Source organism: Mobula hypostoma, chromosome 9 (genome assembly GCF_963921235.1).
Source record: "Mobula hypostoma chromosome 9, sMobHyp1.1, whole genome shotgun sequence".
Taxonomy (NCBI): domain Eukaryota; kingdom Metazoa; phylum Chordata; class Chondrichthyes; order Myliobatiformes; family Myliobatidae; genus Mobula; species Mobula hypostoma.
In genome coordinates, this window is record NC_086105.1 from 66,626,999 (window position 1) to 66,651,245 (window position 24,247).

The 24,247-nt window shown below is 40.3% G+C and overlaps 1 protein-coding gene across 2 annotated transcripts in view; it reads left to right on the forward strand.

The window, feature by feature from the left end:
• The first annotated feature begins 427 nt into the window (after positions 1 to 427).
• The window catches only part of zdhhc17 (zinc finger DHHC-type palmitoyltransferase 17), a 138,803-nt gene continuing 114,983 nt past the window's right edge, over positions 428 to 24,247 (forward strand). For both annotated transcript variants that reach the window (XM_063058450.1, XM_063058451.1), the window contains exon 1: positions 428 to 547. In XM_063058450.1, the coding sequence (XP_062914520.1) occupies positions 482 to 547 (66 nt within the window). In that variant the 5' untranslated portion in view covers positions 428 to 481. The remainder of the gene's footprint in view (positions 548 to 24,247) is intronic.

Genomic DNA, 24,247 nt, shown 5'->3' on the forward strand with positions numbered 1-24,247 from the left:
GTAGGGTATTTCAAAACCAGTATGTGATACTGCCAGTCGATATATTCTCCACCACACATCTGCAAAAGTTTGTCAAAGTTTTAACTGTTATGCTGAATCTTTACAAACTTCCAAGGAAGTAGAGGCGACGCTGTACTTCGTAATTATACTTACGTGCTGGGCCCAGGACAAGTCTTCTTAAATGATAACACCGAGGAATTTAAAGTTGCTGACCCTCTACTTTTATTGTTTTACCTTGTTCTACCTCGATGACAGTTATACAAGGGATTGGTACGTGCAGCATGTAATGTTTGGATCGGAATGCGGAAATCAGTCATTGACAAAGAACTTCGCATGCGTAGGGGAGGCAACTCGATCGGTCGCCCTGGCGGAGATCGATTAGTCGGGCTCAGCGATCGAGCCGTTCTTTGCGATCGACAGGTAGAGCCTGGCGTGCGGCAGCGGCGACTGCGTTTCCCAGAATGCAGCAGGACGCCTGAGGATGGCGGACCGTCACCTGGAGGAGTTGGAGAAGGAGGCGGCCTGTGGCCCGCTGCTGCATCCTGAGGTGAGAGAGAGTGCGGTGCGCCGGCTCTTAGCTCCGTCCGAGAGAGCCATGCGTTGGGGGGTGTGAAGGAGGTCCTCAACCCCGATGTCTTCTCCGCCCTCCCCACGCACTCTCCGTCCCGTTATTGGGCAACCCCAGCTCCCTGGCCTGAGTGAGGCGACCCGGAGTCTCACCCTCGGCTTCGGCGTCCGGGGAGCGTGTCGCCGGTCCGTCAGTCGCTATGGATGGTCTAGGGGTAGCGGGCCCCGCCCCTTGTTATTGAGCCTCTTGTTGGAGTTCCTTCCCCCGTACCTCAATTTTATTTCCTGCAATCCCGTTAACCTTCTTTCTCTCCCTCCCCTGCAAACCCATTAACCAACCCCCATCCCCCTCGCATTCCCGTTAACCCTCCCTTGCAATCATGTTAATCCTCCCTCTCTCCCTTGCAATCATGTTAATCCTCTCTCCCTCCCTTGCAATCATGTTAACCCTGACCCCTTCCTCCCAAATCCCTCCCCTTTCCTGTTCTCTCAATCCCCTCGCCCTTCTCCAATCCCTCACTTTCTCCTCCTCCAATCTCCTACCCTCCCACCATTCTCTGTCTTCAATCCCCATCTCAATCAACTCCCTTCACCTCCCCAATCACCATCCTCTCATTCCCCCACCTGTTACGCCTTTTCCCCTGAGCCCCCTCCCACAACTCTCTCTCCCCTTGTCCTTTTCCTCTCACCAGGCCCCCCCCTCCTATACTCTTCCTCCCCACAACCACAAACTTCCCTGAGTAATTTTTCCCCGAGTCTATCTCCACAGCTTCCCTCTCTTGCTGTCCCAATCTTCCTTTTGTGCTTCCCGTGGAACATTTGGAGCTGGATGACCCGCGTTGCTGTGTCTGTGTTATTTAGAGATAGCATTTTACTCTGTGCACCTCAGCAGCTGCCAGTCCTCTTCACCAGATCTGCAACATAATCTTTTTTTTGTCTTGGTTGTATATTTCACATTGTCCTTAAAATTAAATCTAACTTTTCAGTCCATTCAGAGTTTTAGTTTCTATGAGCCAGTTACTGACTTTCACTACCAGTTGTGTGTAGAATTGATTCCTGTCACCCTGTCACTTCGGAACCGTCCCTGCTCTGCGTACTTTCTAGAGGAAATTGCTCTTGAATGATATTAATTCCTTTACAATATGAGATGACACGTGTTTAACAGTGTTTATAAATTGTACATGTCATTTGCTAATGGGTTAAACTATTTTTTGAAGCTGAGAGTCTTATGTTTTAAGTCATTCTGGTTTTGACAGAATATCATTAATAGAAATTCCAATGATAAATGATCGACTATTTCTTTCACTTTTTTTTGAAGTATGGAGAATAGAAATTTATGTTCTTGTGTCTCATGCTATATTGCAAACTTTACAAAAAGAAAATTTGAAATTACTGATGAAAGTGCTGTTTGGTTGTCCTGTGAAATTTGTGTTAAGATTGTAAATTTCAAATGTTGTGCAGAGATTATACTGTGAAAATAGTAGCACAATTCAGTCTGACTAATAAGCTGTTGTGCAATTCCTGTGGGACTGTTCAAACTGTTAATTCTTGGTTTTAGTAGCTTAATTTTGTATTCTTTGAAGATGATGTAGGGTACCAATGATGTAATGCAAAATTAGCATAATTTCTGGTGACAACATTCAGGTACAAAGAGTTTATTTCCCTTCCCTACTGGATGTGGGTGTCATTGAGAGTGCCAACAGTATTTAAGCCATCCTTTGTTCTAGAAGAGATGGTGCTGTTCAGCCATTATTGAGCACTGCTGTCACCCTTGTTTAAATACTCCAGTGGTAGAGTCATAGAGCACTACAGCACAGAAGCAGGCCTTTTGGCCCATCTAATCTGTGCTGAACCATTATTCTGCCTATTCCCCATAAGGTTAGTTGGGGTGGGTCTTCCCCCATGAGCTGTTGGGCATGTTGGTGGTTTATTGAGTGGGCATTCACCTTATTCATTTAGTAGCAGTGAACCTGAGCTGAATTGACCTTGCAATAGCCAGGCTGTTGGTAAATAGGATTGGTACAGGTGGGTACATGATGGTCAGAATGGCCAAAAGGGATGTTCTGTGCCTTGTGACGCAGTGACTAATGAAACAACAATTTTACAATTCAAACTTTTTTTCATTCGGGAGATGTTGGAACAGCCTCAAAGCACCTGCAGTGCACTTAAAAGGTATGACACATTGCAACCAAAATCATTGAGCACTACAACACAGAAAAATACTCTTCAGTCTTCAACTAGTCTGTACTGGGCTATTATTCTGCCATGTCCCATTGACAGTAATCCCTGAACTATATGCCTCCATACCCTTCGCATCCATGTACTTGTGTGAACTTTTCTTATATGTTGAAATCAAACCTGCTTCTGCTGGCAGCTTATTCCACACTTGCATTACTCTCTGAGTGAAGAAGTCTTCTCTCAGGTAAATATTCCACCTTTCACTCTTAACCTATGACCTCTAGTTGTAGTCTCACTCAACCTCAGTGGAAAAAGGTTGTTTGTAATTAACCCATCTCTCCCCTTCATAATTTTATATACCTCTATCATTTTCCTATAAATCCTAACCTATTCAACCTTTCACGATAATTGAGGTCTTCAAATCACAGCAGCATCCTTGTAAATTTTCTCTGTATTCTTTCAACCTTATGTACATCTTTCTTGTAGGGCAGTGACCAGAACTGCACACAATATTCCAAATTAGGTCTCACCAATGTGTTATACAACTTCAAATTTCAAAGTAAGTTTATTATCAAAGTACGTGTATGTCACCATATAAAACCTGAGATTCATTTTCTTGCAGGCATTCACAGTAGAACAAAGAAATACAATAGAATCAATAAAAAACTGTCATGTTTCAACTTCAACATAACCTCCCTACTCCTGTACTGGATACTCTGATTTGTGAAAGTCAATATCTGAAAAGTTCTCTTTGTGACCCTGTGATGCCTCTTTTAAGGAATTAAGGATTTTTATTCCCAGATCCCTCTGTTCTACCGCACTCCTCAGTGCCCTACTGATAGGTGAACAGTATGAAGTTAGACATTCTGAGTGTTTTGTTTGATTAGTCGTGAAGCACAGAAGTGGCCTGTCCTTGTTGACTATTGTGTGGTCATCGGTTAAGTATCCTATTTACCAAAACTGTAGATGTGGCTGTTGGACAGGAGTCTGGACAAGGTCAGTTTCAGTTCAGAGTGACTTGACATTTACAAGTTCATTGCTTGTGGGTTTTATTCTCATTTTAACGATAGAAACAACTGGATATCTTGGTGAGCCGATTGATCCATATCATTGTGGGTCTAGATTCACATATGGCCAGGATGGGGAGGAAAATGCTATTTTTATGACCATTGATACTCAGATTCCAAGGTGATTCAAATTTAAATTATACATAAACACGAGATTCTGCTGATACTGGAAATCCAGTGAAACACACACACAAAATGCTGGGGAAACTCAGCAGGTCTTGGCAGCAGCTATGGAGAGGAATATGCTGGCCTTCATAACGAGGGGAATTGAGTATAAGAGCAAAGAGGTCCTTCTGCAACTGTACAGGGCCCTGGTGAGACCACACCTGGAGTACTGTGTGCAGTTTTGGTCTCCAAATTTGAGGAAGGACATTCTTGCTATTGAGGGAGTGCAGTGTAGGTTCACAAGGTTAATTCCTGGGATGGCAGGACTGTCATATGTTGAAAGATTGGAGCGACTGGGCTTGTATACTCTGGAATTTAGAAGACTGAGAGGGGATCTTATTGAAAATATAAGATTATTAAGGGATTGGACATGCTGGAGGCAGGAAGCATGTTCCTGCTGATGGGTGAGTCCAGAACCAGAGGCCACAGTTTAAGAATAAGGGGTAGGCCATTTAGAACGGAGTTGAGGAAAAACTTTTTCACCCCGAGAGTGGTAGATGTATGGAATGCTCTGCCCAGAAGGCTGTGGAGGCCAAGTCTCTGGATGCTTTCAAGAAAGAGATGGATAGAGCTCTTAAAGATAGTGGAATCAAAAGTTATGGGGATAAGTCAGGAACTGGATACTGATTGTGGATGATCAGCCATGATCACAGTGAATGGTGGTGCTGGCTTAAAGGGCCGAATGGCCTACTCCTGCACCTATTGTCTATTGAATAAGCAGTCGATGCTTTGGGCCGAGTCCTGAAAAAGGGTCACGGCCTGAAACATCGACTATTTATTCCCCTCCATAGATGCTGCCTGACCTGCTGAGTTTCCTCAGCATTTTGTGCATGTTGCTCTGGATTTCTAGCATCTGCAGAACCTCTTGAGTTTAAATTGTCCTGTTGCCAGGGTGGAATTCTGAAATTATATCTCTGCATTGTTCGTCCAAATCTCAGAATGGTGTGGGCACATGGTTTAGTTGCTCATCACTGATTAATTCTAGTTAGAAGTTCAAGGGAAATCAGTCAGAATCAGTTATGATTCTGTCACTGTCTGCTGGAATCTTGCTTATTTTAGCACTGAAGTCAAGGTACTTGAGGTTTTTCGTTTAGAGTTAGCAGTTGATTATTGTAAAGATGGGCTTCCATGTACCTGCTACCCATGCACAGTCAAACAGAAATCACTGGAAAAGGATTAATGCACTAGCCCTTGAGAGGATGCAGGCTTGCAGTCTGGTTCATTGTCAGCATTCTAGTTTTTTTAAAGCAAATAATTTGGCAAATCTTCTGTTTTTTAAGGTATAGTGCAGTACAGATGATTACTTGCAGATAGAAGTGTATATTCTGGAGATATGTTTCACTCTGATCCGTGAATTTCCTGACTGTGAGGTGAATGACTGGTATTTTCAGTTCCATGTATGGTGTACATGTCATTTTTAAGAAATGGACTCAATCTATCTCACGATCTTGCACTTTAGTGCCTGTGTGCACTATACTTTTATGCTTTATTCTGCATTGTTATTGTTTTTACTTATTCTAACTAAATACACAGTGTAATGATCTGATCTGTATGAACAGTAGACAAGACAAGCTTCTCACTGTATCTTGATACATGTGACAGTTATAAACCAATACTGGTGATGATTGTCCCAATTTGTACAGTCCACATGTTTATGGTGGAGAAAGTGAGAATGGGTCATGGCAGAAACTGTATTATGAGTCTTTCATAGAATTATGGAACACTACAGCTTATAAGCAGGTCCTTCAGCCCACATAGATCTTAGTCTTTATCTCCTTTGCTTATTTCTATAAGACATAGGGGTAAAATTAGACCATCTGGGAATGAAAAGGTTAACATGCAAGGCACATTTGATGGCTTTGGGCCCATAAATGCTGGAGTTTAGAAGAATATGGGGGGGATCTCATTGAAATCTATCAAATATTGAAAGGCCTTGATATAGTGGGAGAGTCTAAGACCAGAGGAAACAGCCTCAAAATAGAAGGACATCCCTTTATCTAGAGAGTGATGAATCTGTGGAATTCATTGCCACAGATGGCCATGAAGGCCTAGTTATTGGGTATATTTAAAGTGGAGGTTGATTAGTCAGGGAGTCAAAGGTTACAGGGAGAAGGCAGCAGAATGGGGTGGAAAGGGAGAATAAATCAGCCATGATGTAATGGTAATTTATTACTTCCTCTATTATTCAAGGAAGAGTAAGGGCATCAAAGCCAATGTTTATTTATTAACAGATATTGTAGATTATTGGCCATTAATTTAATAACTGGCTGATAATAGTACAAGTCCCACCAGTCTCTAAGGGGTTTATACATTCTTTCCATGACTACATGGGTTTCCTACAGCACGGTAACAGGCCCTTCTGGCCAAACAAGTCCTTGCTGAACAATTACACCCATGTGCCCAATGAATCTGTTAACCTGTACATCTTTGCAAAGTGGAAGGAAACTAGAACACCTGGAGGAAACCCACCTGGTCACAGAAAACATACAACCTGTTAACCAACAGTGGTGGAAATGAATGCGGATTGCTGGCGCTGCAATAGTATCATGCTAGTTAGATAATACCATGCTCCTTCATTCTGGACTCCTTAGCCTCTCCATATTGACCCTGTTGAGTCCTCCAAAAATGCCGGATTCGATGAGGTTACCTCATATCCATGTTAAACTTCAGAACAGTGGTTTTCATCATAATTCAGTTGACTCACCTTATCCATATGGTTCACCTAAACTAACAATAATGGTGTAATGGAGAACTGATTTCAAACCTCTTCTGCCTTGTGACGGTACCCGCTTGAGGGGAAGGCTTCAGGAGTAAACCCCAAGGGGAAAAATCTGGAGCTGGAGTCCCTGAGACAGTCCTATGGTGAGTTCAGTGCCAATTGCCAAATTCTGCGACTCTGCTGGTGCCAAACTGTTTTGGTCTCTGTCCTTCCTTTGGATTCATCAGCTGCGAGAAGAGGAGGGAGCCTGCTTCGTGGGCAACAGTTGCTGTCCATATTGCACTGTCCTAGCTTGCATATATAGCTACGACACAACATTCATGGTCGACCATGACCAATGGAGGGCCTCTCTTTAAAATATAATTGGTGTAATCTAGCCATTAACATAGGCAAAAGCTACCATATATTAATGTTTGGAAACAGCGATTAGTTTTAAAATTACAGCTTAGACAAAGACTTTCTTCTATTAGAACAGCAGCTAAGATGTACACAGCAGGCAGCCACACCCTGTCTATTCTTTGTGGGTTTGAGTTGTATATAGAATAAAATTTGCAAGTTCATCTTTTAATGCCCGAGTGTCATGACCCCCCACCCACCCACTTTGAGACCACTGCTTTGGCGAACAAAAGTCTACTCAATCTCTTGTGACAAATCTACCATCCTGGGAACCAATCTAGTGAATCTTCACCACACTGTCTCTGTAGTAGATATCAGAATCAGGTTTAATATCAATGAGATATGTCATGAAATTTGTTGGTTTGTGGCAACAGTACAGTGCAATATGTAAAAATGACCATAAATTGCAATAAAAATGTATATATAAAAACATGCAAAATAGTGAGGTAGTGTTCTTGGGTTCACGTTCCTAAATCATTGAGTGTGGTTCTTCAGACCCCTGTATCTCCTCCCAGATGGTAGTAATGAGGAGTTCTTCCTGGATGATGGATTTTGCCTTTTGAAGATGTTGTCAGTGGTGGGAGGCTAGTGCCCATGATGGAGCTGACTGAGTCTTCAACCCTCTGGCTTTTTCCAATCCCTTGCGCTGGCATATCCATACCAGATGGTGATGCAACCAGTTAGAACACACTCCACAGTACATTTGTAGAAATTTGCTAGTCTTTGGTGACACACCAAATCGCCTCAAACTCCTTATGAAGTATGGCTGAGAAGATGCCATTCTTGTACACCTAGTGTCTACATTGTAGAGTGATATGGGAAGTGCTTGTGAAGAAGCTTTGGTAAAGTACACTAGTTTGAGTAAGTTTGTGAATAGCATACACTGAGGCTGTAATGCGATGGTGATGGTGGAAAGGAACACTTGGACTGTTATTTAGGATCCCCTGTGCTTTGCCTTTGGATCATTTCCTCCAGCTCAGGACAAAATATGGCAAAAATTGATGACTACTTTGTACTGATTCTACACTGAGAAGCCATGATGCTTAAGAGAGGCAGTCACCTGATATTGTCACTGCAAAGTGAGAGTTTAAACTCACTTTTCACTCTCTGAATTATGTTGTACTTTGCTAGGAAGGTTTCACGTTTGCCCACAATATCTGAAATTGGAAGTTTAGGGGCGCCTTGGGTTACGAAAGACCTGACGGTGTAAATCCATTTTAACACAAATTCTCCCATGTATTTTCAAGCATTTTTTCTAGTGATAAAATATTTCATGGTATTTGTGGATGACTTGATATGGTATATATTCCATTAGTTTAATTATGAGTATCATTTGGGTAAATATTTGATGCCCTGTCTATAGAGCAGTACAATATAGGTACAGTGCTGAAAAAAGTATTCACCCCCCTCAAGTCAGTATTTATTAGATGCATCTTTGGCAGCAATTACAGCATTGAGTCTGTGTGAATATGTCTCTATCAGCTGTGCACATCTGGACACTGCAATTTTTCCCCATTCTTCTTTACAAAACTGCTCAAGCTCTGTCAGATTGCATAGGGATCATGAGTGAATAGTCCTCTTCAAGTCCGGCCACAAATTCTCAATTGGATTGCAGTCTGGATTCTGACCAGGACTAACTTTGTTGTTTTTGAGCTATTCCTGTGTAGCTTTGGGTCATTGTCTTGCTGGAAAACAAATCTCTCAAGTCGCAGTTCTCTTGCAGACTACGTCAGGTTTTCCTCCAGGATTTCCGGGACCTGCTGCAGTGAAACATCCCCACAGCGTGATGAAGCCACCACCATGCTTCATGGTAGGGATGGTGTATTTTTGATGATAAGCGGAGTTTGGTTTATGCCAAACATAGCGTTTGGTGTAATGGCCAAAAGCTCAATTTAGGTTTCATCAGACCATAGAGCCACCTTCCACATGCCTTCTGGCAAACTCTAGCTGAGATTTCATGTGAGTTTTTTTTAACAGTGGCTTTCTTTTTGCCACTCTCCCATAAAGCCGTGACTGATGAATCACCTGGGCAACAATTGTATGCACAGTCTCTCACATCTCAGCCACTGAAGCTTGTAACTCCTCCAGAGTTGTCATAGGTCTCTTGTGGCCTTCCTCACTAGTCCCCTTCTTGCATAGTTAATCAGTTTTTGAGGACAGCCTGGTATAGGCAGATTTACAGCTGTGCCATATTTCTATTTCTTGGTAATTGACTTAACTGTAATCCAAGTGATTGGGAATTTTCTTGTATCTATCTCCTGACTTGTGCTTTTCTATAACCTTTTTGCGGAGTTGCTTGGAGTGTTCTTTTGTCTTCATGGTATAATTTTTGCCAGGATACTGACTGACCAGCAGTTGGACCTTCCAGATACAGGTGTTTTTTTTACTACAATCAGTTAAAACACCTTGACTGCACACAGGTCCCCAAAAATAGATCTCCATTTAACTAATTACTGTATATGACTTCTGAAGCCAATTGGCTACACCAATGATTTGGTGCGTCACATTAAAGGGGGGGGGGTGAATACTTAAGCAATCAATTATTTCGTATTTTACATTTGTAATTACTTTAGATATCTTTGTAGAGATCTGTTTTCACTTTGATGCGAAAAAATCTTTCGGTCAGTGTCAAAAAAGCCCAATTAAATCCACTGTGATTCAATGTTGTAAAACAATAAAACTTGAAAACTTCCAAGGTGGGGTGAATACTTTTTATAGGCACTGTAGCTATGTAAACAGACATTTCTGACAGAGGAATAGACTTATGAACAGTTCAGAGGAACAAAACCCTTGCATAACCTGGGGACTGTCTGAACACCCATTCCCCAATCTTCATATAAGCATATGTGTTGGAGTGGTAGTAAGTAAATAAGTAGTGCAAATGATGAAAAATATTTTGAAGTTAATTTAGTGTAAAAAGCAATTTATTGCTGAAATTAGCCAGATCCCTACGGAGAGTTATAAACAAAATAGCTGTGAGTCATTCTGCCTGTGTGTTGTTTCTGTCATGTAGCTTCCTGCATTTAACTGTTGAATTGCAGATAACCTGGGGGGAAATCATCATTGTAAAAATTGTAATAATGTCAAGGAGAAGAGAGGAATAAGTGAAATATCACTGAAATGGGTGGCATGGTAGCATAGTGGTTGGTGTAAGTCTATTACAGTGCCTGTGACCCAGGTTCAATTCCTGCCACTGTCTCTTAAAGAGTTTGTACATTTTCCCCACGACTGTGTGGGTTTCCTCACATGCTTTAAGTTTCCTTGCACGTTCCAAAGATGTAGGGGTTAGGATTAGTGAGTTGTGGGCTTGCTATATTGGCACTAGAAATCTGGCAATGCTTGTGGGCTGCCCCCAGCACATCCTGGGAATGTGTTCGTATTGGCAGAATCGATACACTTCGCTGCATGTTTCAGTTGACATGGTGTCACTTCTCCTTTAAAAAAAAAGGGATAAATTTAAAGCATTGAATTATTTGATTGTACACACTATCCAGTATTTACGGTTTAACAACTGGAAAGTGACTTGCTCTAAACTGTATAAAATAGTATAACTTGTGGTATGAAATTTGTTACATTCTTGATTGGAAATAGGGGATCTGCCATGAGTTTGTATTCACGTAATTTAAAAAAAACTTTTGTATACATCTGTTTGTTTAGCTGAAGCCTTAAAACCTAGTGCTAATGTTTTCACAAAACTTCCAAATTGGTTAAATCAGAGTTCCCCGAGAAAACTGCTTATGAATGTCGCCTTTGACAATAAAGCCATGTGGTAACTTGTTGCAAACAAATTTATTTCATAGCAACACACACAAAATGCTGGAGGAACTCAGCAGGTCAGGCAGAATTCATGGAAATTAATTAACAGTTGACATTTTGGGCTGAGACTTCTCAACTGACTAAATTTATGCATTGGCAACGTGGCTGTCTCTCTGGGGCAAACCAAAAGTGCCTTTGACATTTTTATGATTGCAAGACGCTGCTGGACATTCAGAACTTCAAGGACTGTAGAACTACCCCCATCAGCAAGTTACTCGATTTTGGAGGAGCTGGACTTTGTGCAACCATGTTGCTGCCTGCTACAGAAAGGCATCAGAGTTGTTGTGCAGTCTAACAGCGAGTGAATGTTTTTGATGTTTTTCTTCTGATTGCAAGACCCTGTTGGACATTGGCAGTGTAGAATACTGCAAGTCCAATTTATTGGTTTATTGGTGGGGGAACTGAGTGGCCTTGTTTGTAGAATGGACTAGGACTCATGCTGCAGGCCCACCTGTTGCAACCGCTCAGATTAGATTATAAAGACATGTAGTCCTCTTTTATTGTCATTTAGTAATGCATGCATTAAGAAATGATACATTATTTCCTCCGGTGTGATATCACAAAACACAGGACAGACCAAGACTGAAAAAAACTGACAAAACCACATAATTATAGCATATAGTTACAAACAGTGCACAATACCATAATTTGATGAAGAAGTCCATGAGCACAGTAAAGTTCAAAGTTTCTCAAATGTTCCTCATCTCACGCAGACGGGAGAAGGAAGAAAAACTCTCCCTGCCATGCCGACCACAATTCGACTCTGAGTCAACCGAAAACTTCAAGCTCTGATCAGCTCTGCGACACCGAGTACTGAGCGCCATCTCTGTCCGAACGATTCGACCTCCTTCTTGGTCGCCAAAAGCAAGCAAGGCGGGGATTTTGAGGCCTACCCTCTGAAAGATTCCCGACCACACAGTAACGACAGCAGCGAACGGGCATTTCAGAAATTTCTCCAGATGTTCCTCTGTGCTTTCACGTCCATTCTCCATCAAATCAGAATTGTCCATGGCCCCTATTTAACAGATACGATATCATTTTTCACCGGAGAGCTGCGCACACACAGGCGCGCCACCATCTTCTCCTCCCGCATAGAGAGAAGATGCTGGAGGCAGTGTGCTGCGGCGTCCATGCTGGATTGGGGCAGGCCAAATATATGTATGTTTTGTGTGACTGTATGTTTACTGCTATCTTGTATGTACTATATGTGCACTGCTGCTGCCGTGTGTGATTGTTGGTACTGCATTTTGCATTTTAGCCCTGGAGTAACCATGTTTGATTTGGCTGTATTCATGGGTATTCATGTATGACTGAATGATCATTGAATCTGAACTTGAAAACATGTACATTGGACAAGTCAGTGTTTCCAGAGCAAAATGTATGTGATTTATTTTGCTGAAATGTATTTCTCCTGCCCTTCCCTTTTGTTGGCAGTGATTCTCTCACGTTTCTGTAGTTTATTCTTTTTATTACTTTCCTCTGTCGTATTGTCATCTGAGGAAAATAGTAGCTGTGGTTTAGTTCTATTGTTATCTTTGTTCTTGCACACTTTGCCCACGTGTCTCAGTTGTAGACTCTGGTAGGACACCTGACCGTAGGAGGTCCCATGGTGAAAATGCATCATGCCTTTGCCTGCTTACACTGATATAATTGCCGTTTGAATTGACGGAAGCAAAATGAGAGACTGCCTTCCTACACCCACAAATTCCATGTTGAAAGCAACTTCATGCAGCATTCTAGCTTCTGATCATCAGGGACAATGGGATTAGGTCATGGATTGTCACTTCTGTACTGTGAAAATGGACTTGTCTGAAAGTGGAGATTGCTGACTTTTGGAAAGTAGGAAGGGAAGATTGGGAATAGAGTGGGAGCATTTTGGTGTACCCACTTCATTATGCAAGCTGAAACCCCCAGTTTCTTTGGCTGCGCAAGTCTAGGGAAAAAACTCTCCGGTCCTGCCAAACTCATGAGACTGAGATGGCTCTACTGCCCCAAACTCCAGTTTGTGTGGATGCTGTGTAATTTACTACCCTGTTACAAATTAGTGCCAAGAAATAATAGATAGTACACTGCATACGATTAAAGGAATTATATTTATGAATCTTAATTTAACTATAGGGTTAGTAAAGAATAACTAAAAGAAAAGGACCCATTTTAATTAAACAGTCAAATGTGTACAAGTTGGAGCTCATCTTGAATTTCTCTGTCACTCACACGCTGGGCCCTCGGTCAGTGTGAAAGCACACACCACCTTCCAAACGTTGCTCGCAATCCATCTCAAACAAACGGGTCTCTCACCGGATCGTATGCTACGACCGGTTCTCCCTAGCGTCTTCTCTCTTCATTTCCTGCCAAAACAAAACAAAACCCAAGACCAACCTTAGTGTCCCTCACCAAGAAAAATTCCCCCTAATTCTACCATCCTCATTAGATGGCGCACATAACTCATCATCCCTTATCTTCAACAACAACCCAAACAGGATGACAGCAGAACAGACTGCTCTTATAGAACTGCTAAATGAAATACATACAGCATAACAATAAAATATGAACCAGGGCATTACAAAGCTTTCATAACAAGAGGTGGCTAAATGGATTTGGTGTATTACAGATTTATCACCTTGATTTCTCAATTGAGAGGCTTGTCCAATGAAGAAATATTACATGAGATTAACCTAAATTCAGTGTAATTTAAAGACTCTTAATTGGCACTGGAATGGTTGAAAGGGATTGAGAAGTTGTTTCTTTAGACTCAAGCGTACAATCGGAGCTTATACAAAGTCAAAGTAAGTAGTGTAGTGGTTAGCATAACGCTTTACAGTACAAGCAACCAGGTTTCAATTCCCGCTCCTGACTATGAGGAGTTTGTACATTCTCCCCTTGACTGCATGGGTTTCCTCAGGGTGCTCTGGTTTCCTCCCACCGTCCAAAGACGTACAGGTTGGTAAGTTAATTGGCCATTGTAAATTGAACCTTGATTAGGCTTGGGTTATATGGGGGTTGCTCATCGTTGCGGCTCGAAGGGCCAGATGGGCTTATTCAGAATCAGAATCAGGTTTATTATCAGTGGCATGTGATGTGAAATTTGTTAACTTAGTAGCAGCAGTTCAATGCAATACATAATACAGAAGAAAAAAATATATAATAATAAGTAAATCTTATTCAGTATAAGTATATTGAATAGATTAAAATTAGTGCAAAAACAGAAATACTATATAATTTTTTAAAAAGTGAGGTAGTGTCCAAGGGTTCAATGTCCATTTAGGAATTGGTTGGCAGAGGGGAAGAAGCAGTTCCTGAATCACTGGGTGTGTGCCTTCAGGCTTCTGTACCTCCTACTTGATGGTAACAGTGAGAAAAGGGCATGCCCTAGGTGTTAGAGGTCCTTAATAATGGATGCTGCGTTTTTGAGACACCGCTCCTTGAAGATGTCCTGGGTACTTTGTAGGCTAGTACCCAATATGGAGCTGTTTAAATTTACAGTCCTGTGCAGTAGCCCCCCCCCCATACCAAGACAGTGATGCAGCCTGTCAGAATGCTCTCCACGTACCTCTGTAGAAGTTTTTGAGTGTATTTGTTGACATACCAAATCTCTTCAAACTCCTGATGAAGTATAGCCGCTGTCTTGCCTTCTTTATAGCTGCATCAATATGTTGGGACCAGGTTAGGTCCTCAGAGATCTCGACACCCAGGAACTTGAAACTATCTACTCTCTCAACTTCTGACCCCTCTGTGAAGATTGGTATGTGTTCCTTTGCCTTATCCTTCCGGAATCCATCTTTCATCTTACTGACATTGAGCACCAGGATATTGCTGCGGCACTACTCCACTAGTTGGCGTGTCTCACTCCTCTATGCCTTCTCGTCACCACCTGAGATTCTACCAACAATGGTTGTATCGTCAGCAAATTCTGTGCTATATCTCAACAAACAAGTATATAAATTATCAAAATACATACACTCAGTTGCCACTTTATTAGGTACACCTTTTTAATGTAAATATCTAATAAGCTAATCATGTAGCAGCAACTCAGTGCTTTTATGCATGCAGTCTTGGTCAAGAGAATTTGTAGCCTGTCCAGACCAACATCAGAATGGGGAAGAAATGTGATCTAGATGACTTTGACCGTAGAATGATTGTTGGTGCCAGACAGGGTTGTTTAAGCATCTCAGAAACACTGATCTCCTGGGGTTTTTATGCACAACAGTCTCTAGAGTTTACAGAGAATAGTGTGGAAAAACCAAAAAAAAAATCCAGTGATATCAGTTCTGTGGGTGAAAAGCCTTGTTAATGAGAGAGGTCAGTGAAGAATGGCCTGATTGGTTTAAGTTGACAGAAAGGTGGCAGTAACTGAAATAACTACTGTTACAACAGTGGTGTGCAGAAGATCATCTCTGAAAGCTCAACACATCGAAACTTGAGGTGGATGGGCTACAGCAGCAGAAGACTGAACATATGTGCACTCAATGGCCACTTTATTGGGTGCAGAGGGTACCTAATTAAATAGCCACTGGTTGCAAATGTTACCTTGAGATTCATTTTCTATCAGGAATTTACAGGAAACTGAACAACTACCATAGAATTTACAAAAAAAAGTACATAAAAACTTGGAAATAACTGAAGTACAAAAAAAGATAAATTGTGCAAATAAACAAAAGAAATACTGAGAACATGAATTTAGGATTCAAGATTCATGATTGTTTAATGTTATTTCCAGTGCACATGTGTAAGGAAGAAGAAAATAAATGTTACTTGGAACTGATGCAGCACAAAAAACACCAATAAAATTAAAAAATTAGAAAAAGCAATAAATATAAATATATAGGATAGGTTATATACATATATGTCCATACGGTGATGTTCAGCATGGGAATGTCTGTACATAAGGTGACTGACAGGAAATGATAAAGTAGTGGTGGTTGGGGATGTGGAGAGATGGAGAAAGTAACTGTTTTTTTAAATCTGGTGGTTCTGGCATGGATGCAATGTCACCTCCTCCCTGATGGGAGTGGGACGAAGTCCATGAGCAGGGTAACATGATGTTACTGGCCCTTTTCCAGCACCTTTCTGTATATATATCCTTGATGGTGGGTAGACTGGTGCTGGTAATGTATTTGGCAGTTTTGACTACCCATTATAAAGAGTTTCAGGATAAGGGGCTGACCTTTCAGATGACCATTGAGAACTTGTCTCTTTGGAATTCTTTATCTAAGATGGCAGTGGATGTGCTTTGAAGGCTGAGAATTTGAGGAGGTGGAAATTGAGCAGGAAAGTGGAACTGAGGCACAAGATCTTTTTGAGGTGCTTCAATCAAGGCACTGCATGGCATCTCTAAGAATCAACTAACAGATGGCATGCAGAAATGGCCCAAATCTGATCCAGTGAAAAGAGCTAATTTCTGTATTGTTACGTAACCGGCAACAAGGAATATCAACCGGGACAGGTTATATAAAAACAACCAAACATTTATTAAACACGGATGAACAATATAAAAAAAAACAAGCGAAAACCTTAACCGGAAGTTAACCGCTATGCAGCTGTTCAACAAATTGTCACTCGGCACTGGTTCTTAAAGCGTTAAATGCAAAAACAGTTCTTAAAGCGGTAAAGTCAGATATAGTTCTTAAAATGGTAAATTCGAAAGTCCAACAGATTTATACGTTCGATTGGGAGAGACTTCTCTGGAGAAGGATTTCTTCATAGACGCGACTTTCCTGTTGGTTCTGTCCAAAGGATTCACAATGCAGGAAATAAACAGTTTAAAACAACTGACTTTAATTTCTTTTAGAGAGAGCAAATCCCGCATGAACTTCCTTGCTCTTTTGGCGCTACTTCTTCAACGAAGACTCAATAAGGTCGATCCTTTGTTAAACTGCAGAACGATACCAACTTCTCTTAATCCTTCAGATCCTGTACTTCAATAAAGTCTTCACTCTCCAATACTGCTGGAAAAAGGTACATCAACACATCTAGCAAAAGTTGCCAGTCCAGCACTATTGTACCTTGCAACAGAACATAACACTCCATTTTAAAAATGAAACTGCGTCATAAAAACAAATACGCAACAGAAACGGAGACACAGACGCACGTTCCAGCTGGAAAACTAAAAACTGAAAACTAACTGCGTCATCTGAGGTTTTCCCTTATATACCCATGGTGCACATGTCATCACGTGACCTCACATCGGCGGGAAAATGGTATCAGGTGACCTCCAAAAGACCATTACATCATTCTCACAAAAAAAAATCACAGATCTCCTTGAGGTATGTAACACCCCCCTCCAAAAAAAATTTTGGTCTCAAAGAACAAAATTTTAGCAATTTACAATTTATACAAAAAAAACCAAGGTATGAAATTTACAACATACACAATATATACAGTCTGATATTTCAGCACTTTACAAACCAATATACAGTAGGAGTGTTACAAATGTTAAAATACCACTCCATAAAAACAAATTTTCATTGTACATTTAACATCTAGATAGACAATCAGCAATCACATTATCTTTACCCTTAATATGAGTGATCAAAATATTGTACTCCTGTAACATTAAACTCCAATTTAATAATCTTCTATTTTTGTTTTTCATCTTACTCAAAAACACTAACGGATTGTGATTGGTATAAACTGTGAGTGGTTTATGAGTAGTACTAATATACACTTCAAAATGTTGTAAAGCTAAAACAAGAGATAACAATTCTTTTTCTATTGTTGAATAATTTCTTTGATGGGCATTAAATTTCTTAGAAAAATAAGCTACCAGACAATCAACTTCATCAATATAGGCATCTGTATCTTTTAATCCCTGAATCACGCTACTAATCATCCTCTGAAAAGTACCTGGTGCATTCTTCATCCCAAATGGAAGAACATTATATTCATATAACCCAGATGGAGTTACAAATGCTGAAATCTCTCTACCTCTATCTGTCAATGGAACACACCAATAACCTTTTAACAAATCAATTTTTGTAAGGAATTTGGCTTGTCCAACTTTATCCACACAATCATCTACCCTAGGGATTGGATATGCATCAGTTTTTGTCACAGCATTCACCTTCCTAATCTTTACAAAACCTAATACTATGGTCTGGCTTAGGCACCATAACACATGGTAAACTCCAATTTGAATTAGAATGTCTAATAATATCATTCTCTAACATGTACTTAATTTCTTGTTCAGCAAGTTCACATTTTTCCCTGTTCATTCAAAACGGATGTTGTTTTATGGGTTTTACATCTCCAACATCTACATCATGTGTAGCTACGGTGGTTCTTCTAGGGACGTCTGGAAATAAATCTCTATATTAAAAAAATAACTGTTTCATCTGCTCCCTCTGCTCTGGCTGTAATTGAGCTAATTTTTCATCAATATTTTTGAGAATTTTTGAATAACCTGGCTGAAATAATGTTGGGTTTAAAATGAGTTTCAGATGAATCCTCCATTAAGGTTTTATCAAGATCAGACTCATTATTGATCACAACAGTCAGCAGCAGCTTCTCTCTCATAATATGGTTTTATCATATTTATATGACACAGCTGTGTTGTCTTTCTCAGATCTGGGGTTTTTATCACGTAATTTACATCATTTACCTTAGATTTAATCTCATAAGGACCATGAAATTTAGCTTGTAATGGGTTCGTTTGCACTGGAAAAAGAACCAACACCTTATCTCCTGGCTTAAATAACCTCATCCTAGCTTCCTTATCATACCAAGTCTTCATTTCTCTTGAGCTAATTTTAAATTTTCTTTTGCCAAGCTACAAGCTTTATATAATCTTTCTTTAAATTTTCAAACATAATCTGGCAAATTAGTGTGTACCTCTTTATTAATCCACTGTTCTTTCAACAAGGCCAAAGGTCCTCGAACTCTATACCCAAACACAAGTTCAAAAGGACTAAATCCTAATGATTCCTGCACTGCCTCTCGTACTGCAAAAAGTAGTAAATGTATACCTTCATCCCAGTCCTTTTCATTTTCCACACAATATGTCCTAATCATAGTTTTTAATGTAGAATGAAATCTCTCCAAGGCTCCTTGTGATTCTGGATGATAGGCTGATGAAATAATATGTTTTGCTCCCAGTTTATAAATTATCTGCTGAAACAATCCCAACATAAAATTACTACCTTGATCTGATTGTATTTCCTTAGGCAACCTAAAATAAGTAAAGAATTTTACAAGAGCCTTTGTCACAGTTTTGGCTGTTATATTCCTAAGAGGTACTGCCTCTGGAAACCTAGACGCTGTGCACATAATAGTTAACAAATATTGATGTCCAGTTTTAGTTTTTGGCAAATGACCTACACAGTCTACAATGATTTTTGAGAATGGCTCACCAAATACTGGAATTGGTTGCAGTGGGGCCACTGGAGTAACCTGATTAGGTTTACCCACAATTTGACACGTATGACACGTTGTACAAAATGTCGCCACATCTTTTCTTAAACTAGGCCAATAAAAATGTTTAGAAACTTTGTTCACAGTTTTCTTTACACCTAAATGACCACCCAAAGGAATACTATGAGCCATAGTTAAAATCTCATTTTGATAAATTTTAGGAACTACTACCTGATGATTAACTTCCCATTCCTCACTAGCAGGAATTGTAGGCGATCTCCACTTTCTCATTAATACTCCCTTTTCAAAATAATATCCCACTGGTACTTTTTCAATTTTACTATCTGGAAGAGCTTGTTCTTTTAATTTAACTATCTCAGGATCTCTACCTTGCTCTGCTATCATCTCCTTCTGAGATAAAGACAAATCTTCCTGGTCAGACTTGCCACCAAAATCCTGATCAAATAATGTAGGTAAGGAAGTTTCTGATACATCCCTCAAAATTCGAATCTTTATTTGAACTGTCATGGGTAACAACCTCATCCTGTACATCAGTCTTTTTAGCCATAGCTCTTGTTACAACACAGGAAGAATCTGTGTTAGAATCCCTCTGTGGTTCCTCAGAATTTGGATTTATTGTCAAATGCACTTCAGGAAAAACTTGTCCACCTGCCAAGTCATTCCCTAACAAAAGAGAAACATCATTCACAGGTAAACTGGATTGTAATCCTACTTTAACAACCCCTGTAACTAATCCTGGCCTTAAATTTACTCTATGTAAATGTATTGGCATAAGGGCACTCCCAACTCCGCTTATATAATTTACCTCACCAATGTCAGACTCATCACTAAACTTTAGCACACTGTCTAATATTAGTGATTGAGAAGCTCCAGTATCTCTAAGTATTCTTATTGGTACTGAATTGGATCCTTCTTTCAAGGATACAAATCCTGTTATAAAATTTTCATATCCCCTCTTAACTTGGTCAGACTCTGACACATCTTCATTAGTATTTCTTAAACCCTGTGAATTTACAGGTGTTTCAATATGCTGCACACAAGCATCTGGAACTACTTCTTTCTCTTTCTTTTTCAATCGAAAGCAGTTAGCTACTACATGTCCAGGTTTCTTACGATAATTACAAATAATACCAAAATGTCTTTCCTTCACATGCCTCCCTTCATCTTTACTCTTCTCACTAACTTCAGATTTAATTTCTGATTTACCTTGACTCTCTGTGCTATTTTTCCTTTTAAAAATTCTACATGGAGAAAATTTCTGCTTATAAATTAAAGCATATTCATCAGCTAATTTAGCAGTCTCCTGCAATGTAGTAGTGTCCCTTTCATTTAAGTATGTTCTCACTTCAACAGGAATGCTTCTTTTAAATTCCTCCAGTAAAATCAACTCCTTTAATTTATTATACTCCCCATTCACATTTTTAGAGGAAACCCATCTCTCAAAACACACAGATTTCTCATAGGCAAATTCCACGTAAGTTTTTTCCATTGATTTCTTCAAATTTCTGAATCTTTCTCTATAAGCTTCCGGAACCAACTAATATGCCTTTATTATATACTGTTTACCATAGAACCATAGAACCATAGAAACTACAGCACAGAAACAGGCCTTTTGGCCCTTCTTGGCTGTGCCGAACCATTTTCTGCCTAGTCCCACTGACCTGCACACGGACCATATCCCTCCATACACCTCCCATCCATGTATCTGTCCAATTTATTCTTAAATGTTAAAAAAGAACCCGCATTTACCACCTCGTCTGGCAGCTCATTCCATACTCCCACCACTCTCTGTGTGAAGAAGCCCCCCCAATGTTCCCTTTAAACTTTTCCCCCCTCACCCTTAACCCATGTCCTCTGGTTTTTTTCTCCCCTTGCCTCAGTGGAAAAAGCCTGCTTGCATTCACTCTATCTATACCCATCATAATTTTATATACCTCTATCAAATCTCCCCTCATTCTTCTACGCTCCAGGGAATAAAGTCCTAACCTATTCAACCTTTCTCTGTAACTGAGTTTCTCAAGTCCCGGCAACATCCTTGTAAACCTTCTCTGCACTCTTTCAACCTTATTTATATCCTTCCTGTAATTTGGTGACCAAAACTGAACATAATACTCCAGATTCGGTCTCACCAATGCCTTATACAACCTCATCATAACATTCCAGCTCTTATACTCAATACTTTGATTAATAAAGGCCAATGTACCAAAAGCTCTCTTTACGACCCTATCTACCTGTGACGACACTTTTAGGGAATTTTGTATCTGTATTTCCAGATCCCTCTGTTCCACTGCACTCCTCAGTGCCTTACCATTAACCCTGTATGTTGTCCTTCCAACGTGCAATACCTCACACTTGTCAGTATTAAACTCCATCTGCCATTTTTTCAGCCCATTTTTCCAGATGGTCCAAGTCCCTCTGCAGGCTCTGAAAACCTTCCTCACTGTCTATTACACCTCCAATCTTTGTATCATCAGCAAACTTGCTGATCCAATTTACCACATTATCATCCAGATCATTGATATAGATGACAAATAACAATGGACCCAGCACTGATCCCTGTGGCACACCACTAGTCACAGGCCTCCACTCAGAGAAGCAATTCTCTACCACCACTCTTTGGCTTCTTCTATCGAACCAATGTCTAATCCAATTTACCACCTCTCCATGTATACCTAGCGACTGAATTTTCCTAACTAACCTCCCATGTGGGACCTTGTCAAAGGCCTTACTGAAGTCCATGTAGACAATATCCTCTGCCTTCCCTTCATCCACTTTCCTGGTAACCTCCTCGAAAAACTCCAACAGATTGGTCAAACATGACCTACCACGCATAAAGCCATGTTGACTCTCCCTAATAAACCCCTGTCTATCCAAATGCTTGTAGATTCTGTCTCTTAGAACTCCCTCAAATAACTTACCTACTACTGACGTTAAACTCACCGGCCTATAATTTCCTGGATTACTTTTCGATCCTTTTTTAAACAACGGAACAACATGAGCCACTCTCCAATCCTCCGGCACTTCACCCGTAGACAGCGACATTTTAAATATTTCTGCCAGGGCCCCCGCAATTTCAACACTAGTCTCCTTCAAGGTCCGAGGGAACTTCCTGTCAGGTCCCGGGGATTTATCCACTTTAATTTTCCTCAAGACAGCAAGCACCTCCTCCTTTTCAATCTGTACAGTTTCCATGGTGTCACTACTTGATTCCCTCAATTCCATAGATTTCATGCCAGCTTCCTTAGTAAATACAGACGCAAAAAACCTATTTAAGATCTCCCCCATTTTCTTTGGTTCCGCACAAAGCCGACCACTCTGATCTTCAAGAGGACCAATTTTATCCCTTACAATCCTTTTGCTCTTAATATACTTGTAAAAGCTCTTTGGATTATCCTTCACTTCGACTGCCAAGGCAACCTCATGTCTTCTTTTAGCCCTCCTGATTTCTTTCTTAAGTATTTTCTTGCACTTCTTATACTCCTCAAGCACCTGATTTACCCCCTGTTTCCTATACATTTCATACAACTCCCTCTTCTTCTTTATCAGAGTTGCAATATCCCTTGAGAACCAAGGTTCCTTATTCCTATTCAATTTACCTTTAATCCTGACAGGAACATACAAACTCTGCACTCTCAAAATTTCCCCTTTGAAGGCTTCCCACCTACCAATCACATCTTTGCCAGAGAACAACCTGTCCCAATCCACACTTTTTAGATCCTTTCTCATTTCTTCAAATTTGGCCTTCTTCCAGTTCAGAACCTCAACCCTAGGACCAGATCTATCCTTGTCCATTTCAAATTGAAACTGATGGTGTTATGATCACTGGAACCAAAGTGCTCCCCCACACAGACTTCTGTCACTTGCCCTAATTTGTTACCTAACAGGAGATCCAATATTGCATCCCCTCTAATTGGTCCCTCTATATATTGATTTAGAAAACTTTCCTGAACACATTTTACAAACTCTAAACCATCTAGACCCCTAACAGTATGGGAGTCCCAATCAATGTATGGAAAATTAAAATCCCCTACCACCACAACTTTATGTTTCCTGCAGTTGCCTGCTATCTCTCTGCAGATTTGCTCTTCCAAGTCTCGTTGACTATTGGGTGGTCTGTAATACAATCCCACTAATGTGGCCATACCTTTCCTGTTTCTCAGTTCCACCCATAAGGACTCAGTAGACAAGCCCTCTTATCAATATCAAAATCCAGTACTTGCTCAGCATTTAAAGCTGTATAAACTTGTTGTGCCTTGCCTTTAATTACACTTTGCAACATCACTGGCCATTGCTCCTTCGGCCACTTTAAACTCAGAGCAACAATTTCGAAATGCTGGAAATATTTGTCCACTTCAGCTTCATTAAATGGAGGAATCAAAATAACCTCACGACTAGCAATAAACTGTTTCGTAGAACCAGAAGATGGATTTCCCCTTCTTAATTTCTCCATCTCAAACTCAAACTTCCACTGGTTTTCAGCTTCTCTTTCTTTAAATTTTCTTAATTTACTTTCCTCTCTTTCTTTAAATTTCTTTAATTGATTTGCCTCTCTTTCATCAAATTCCTTTTTTTTATTAGCCTCTCTTTCGGCCATTTCTGCTTTAAATCTTTCAAACTTTAACTGTTCAAGATGTATCTGCATTTCCAGATTACTCATTGGAAACCTATCTAACACCTCATCCTCAAACATTTTCAAAGTAATATAATGCTCAGCGATTTTTCTTTGTATTAAAGCCTTTGTGGTATTCTTCGTAATTCCTTTAATATCCAACCTCCTAGCAATCTCCAATACCTCAGGTTTTCTCACATTCACTAAAGACCCCGGGTCAGGCATGTCCATAAACTCGTCAATATTCATTGTTGCCGAATACCACTCACACACCAATCAAACTATAAAAAAAATCGGGTATTTCCCTTTCCCAAATCAGAATGGCAATTACCAGCACTTAAACTCAAAATCGGAACATCTCCT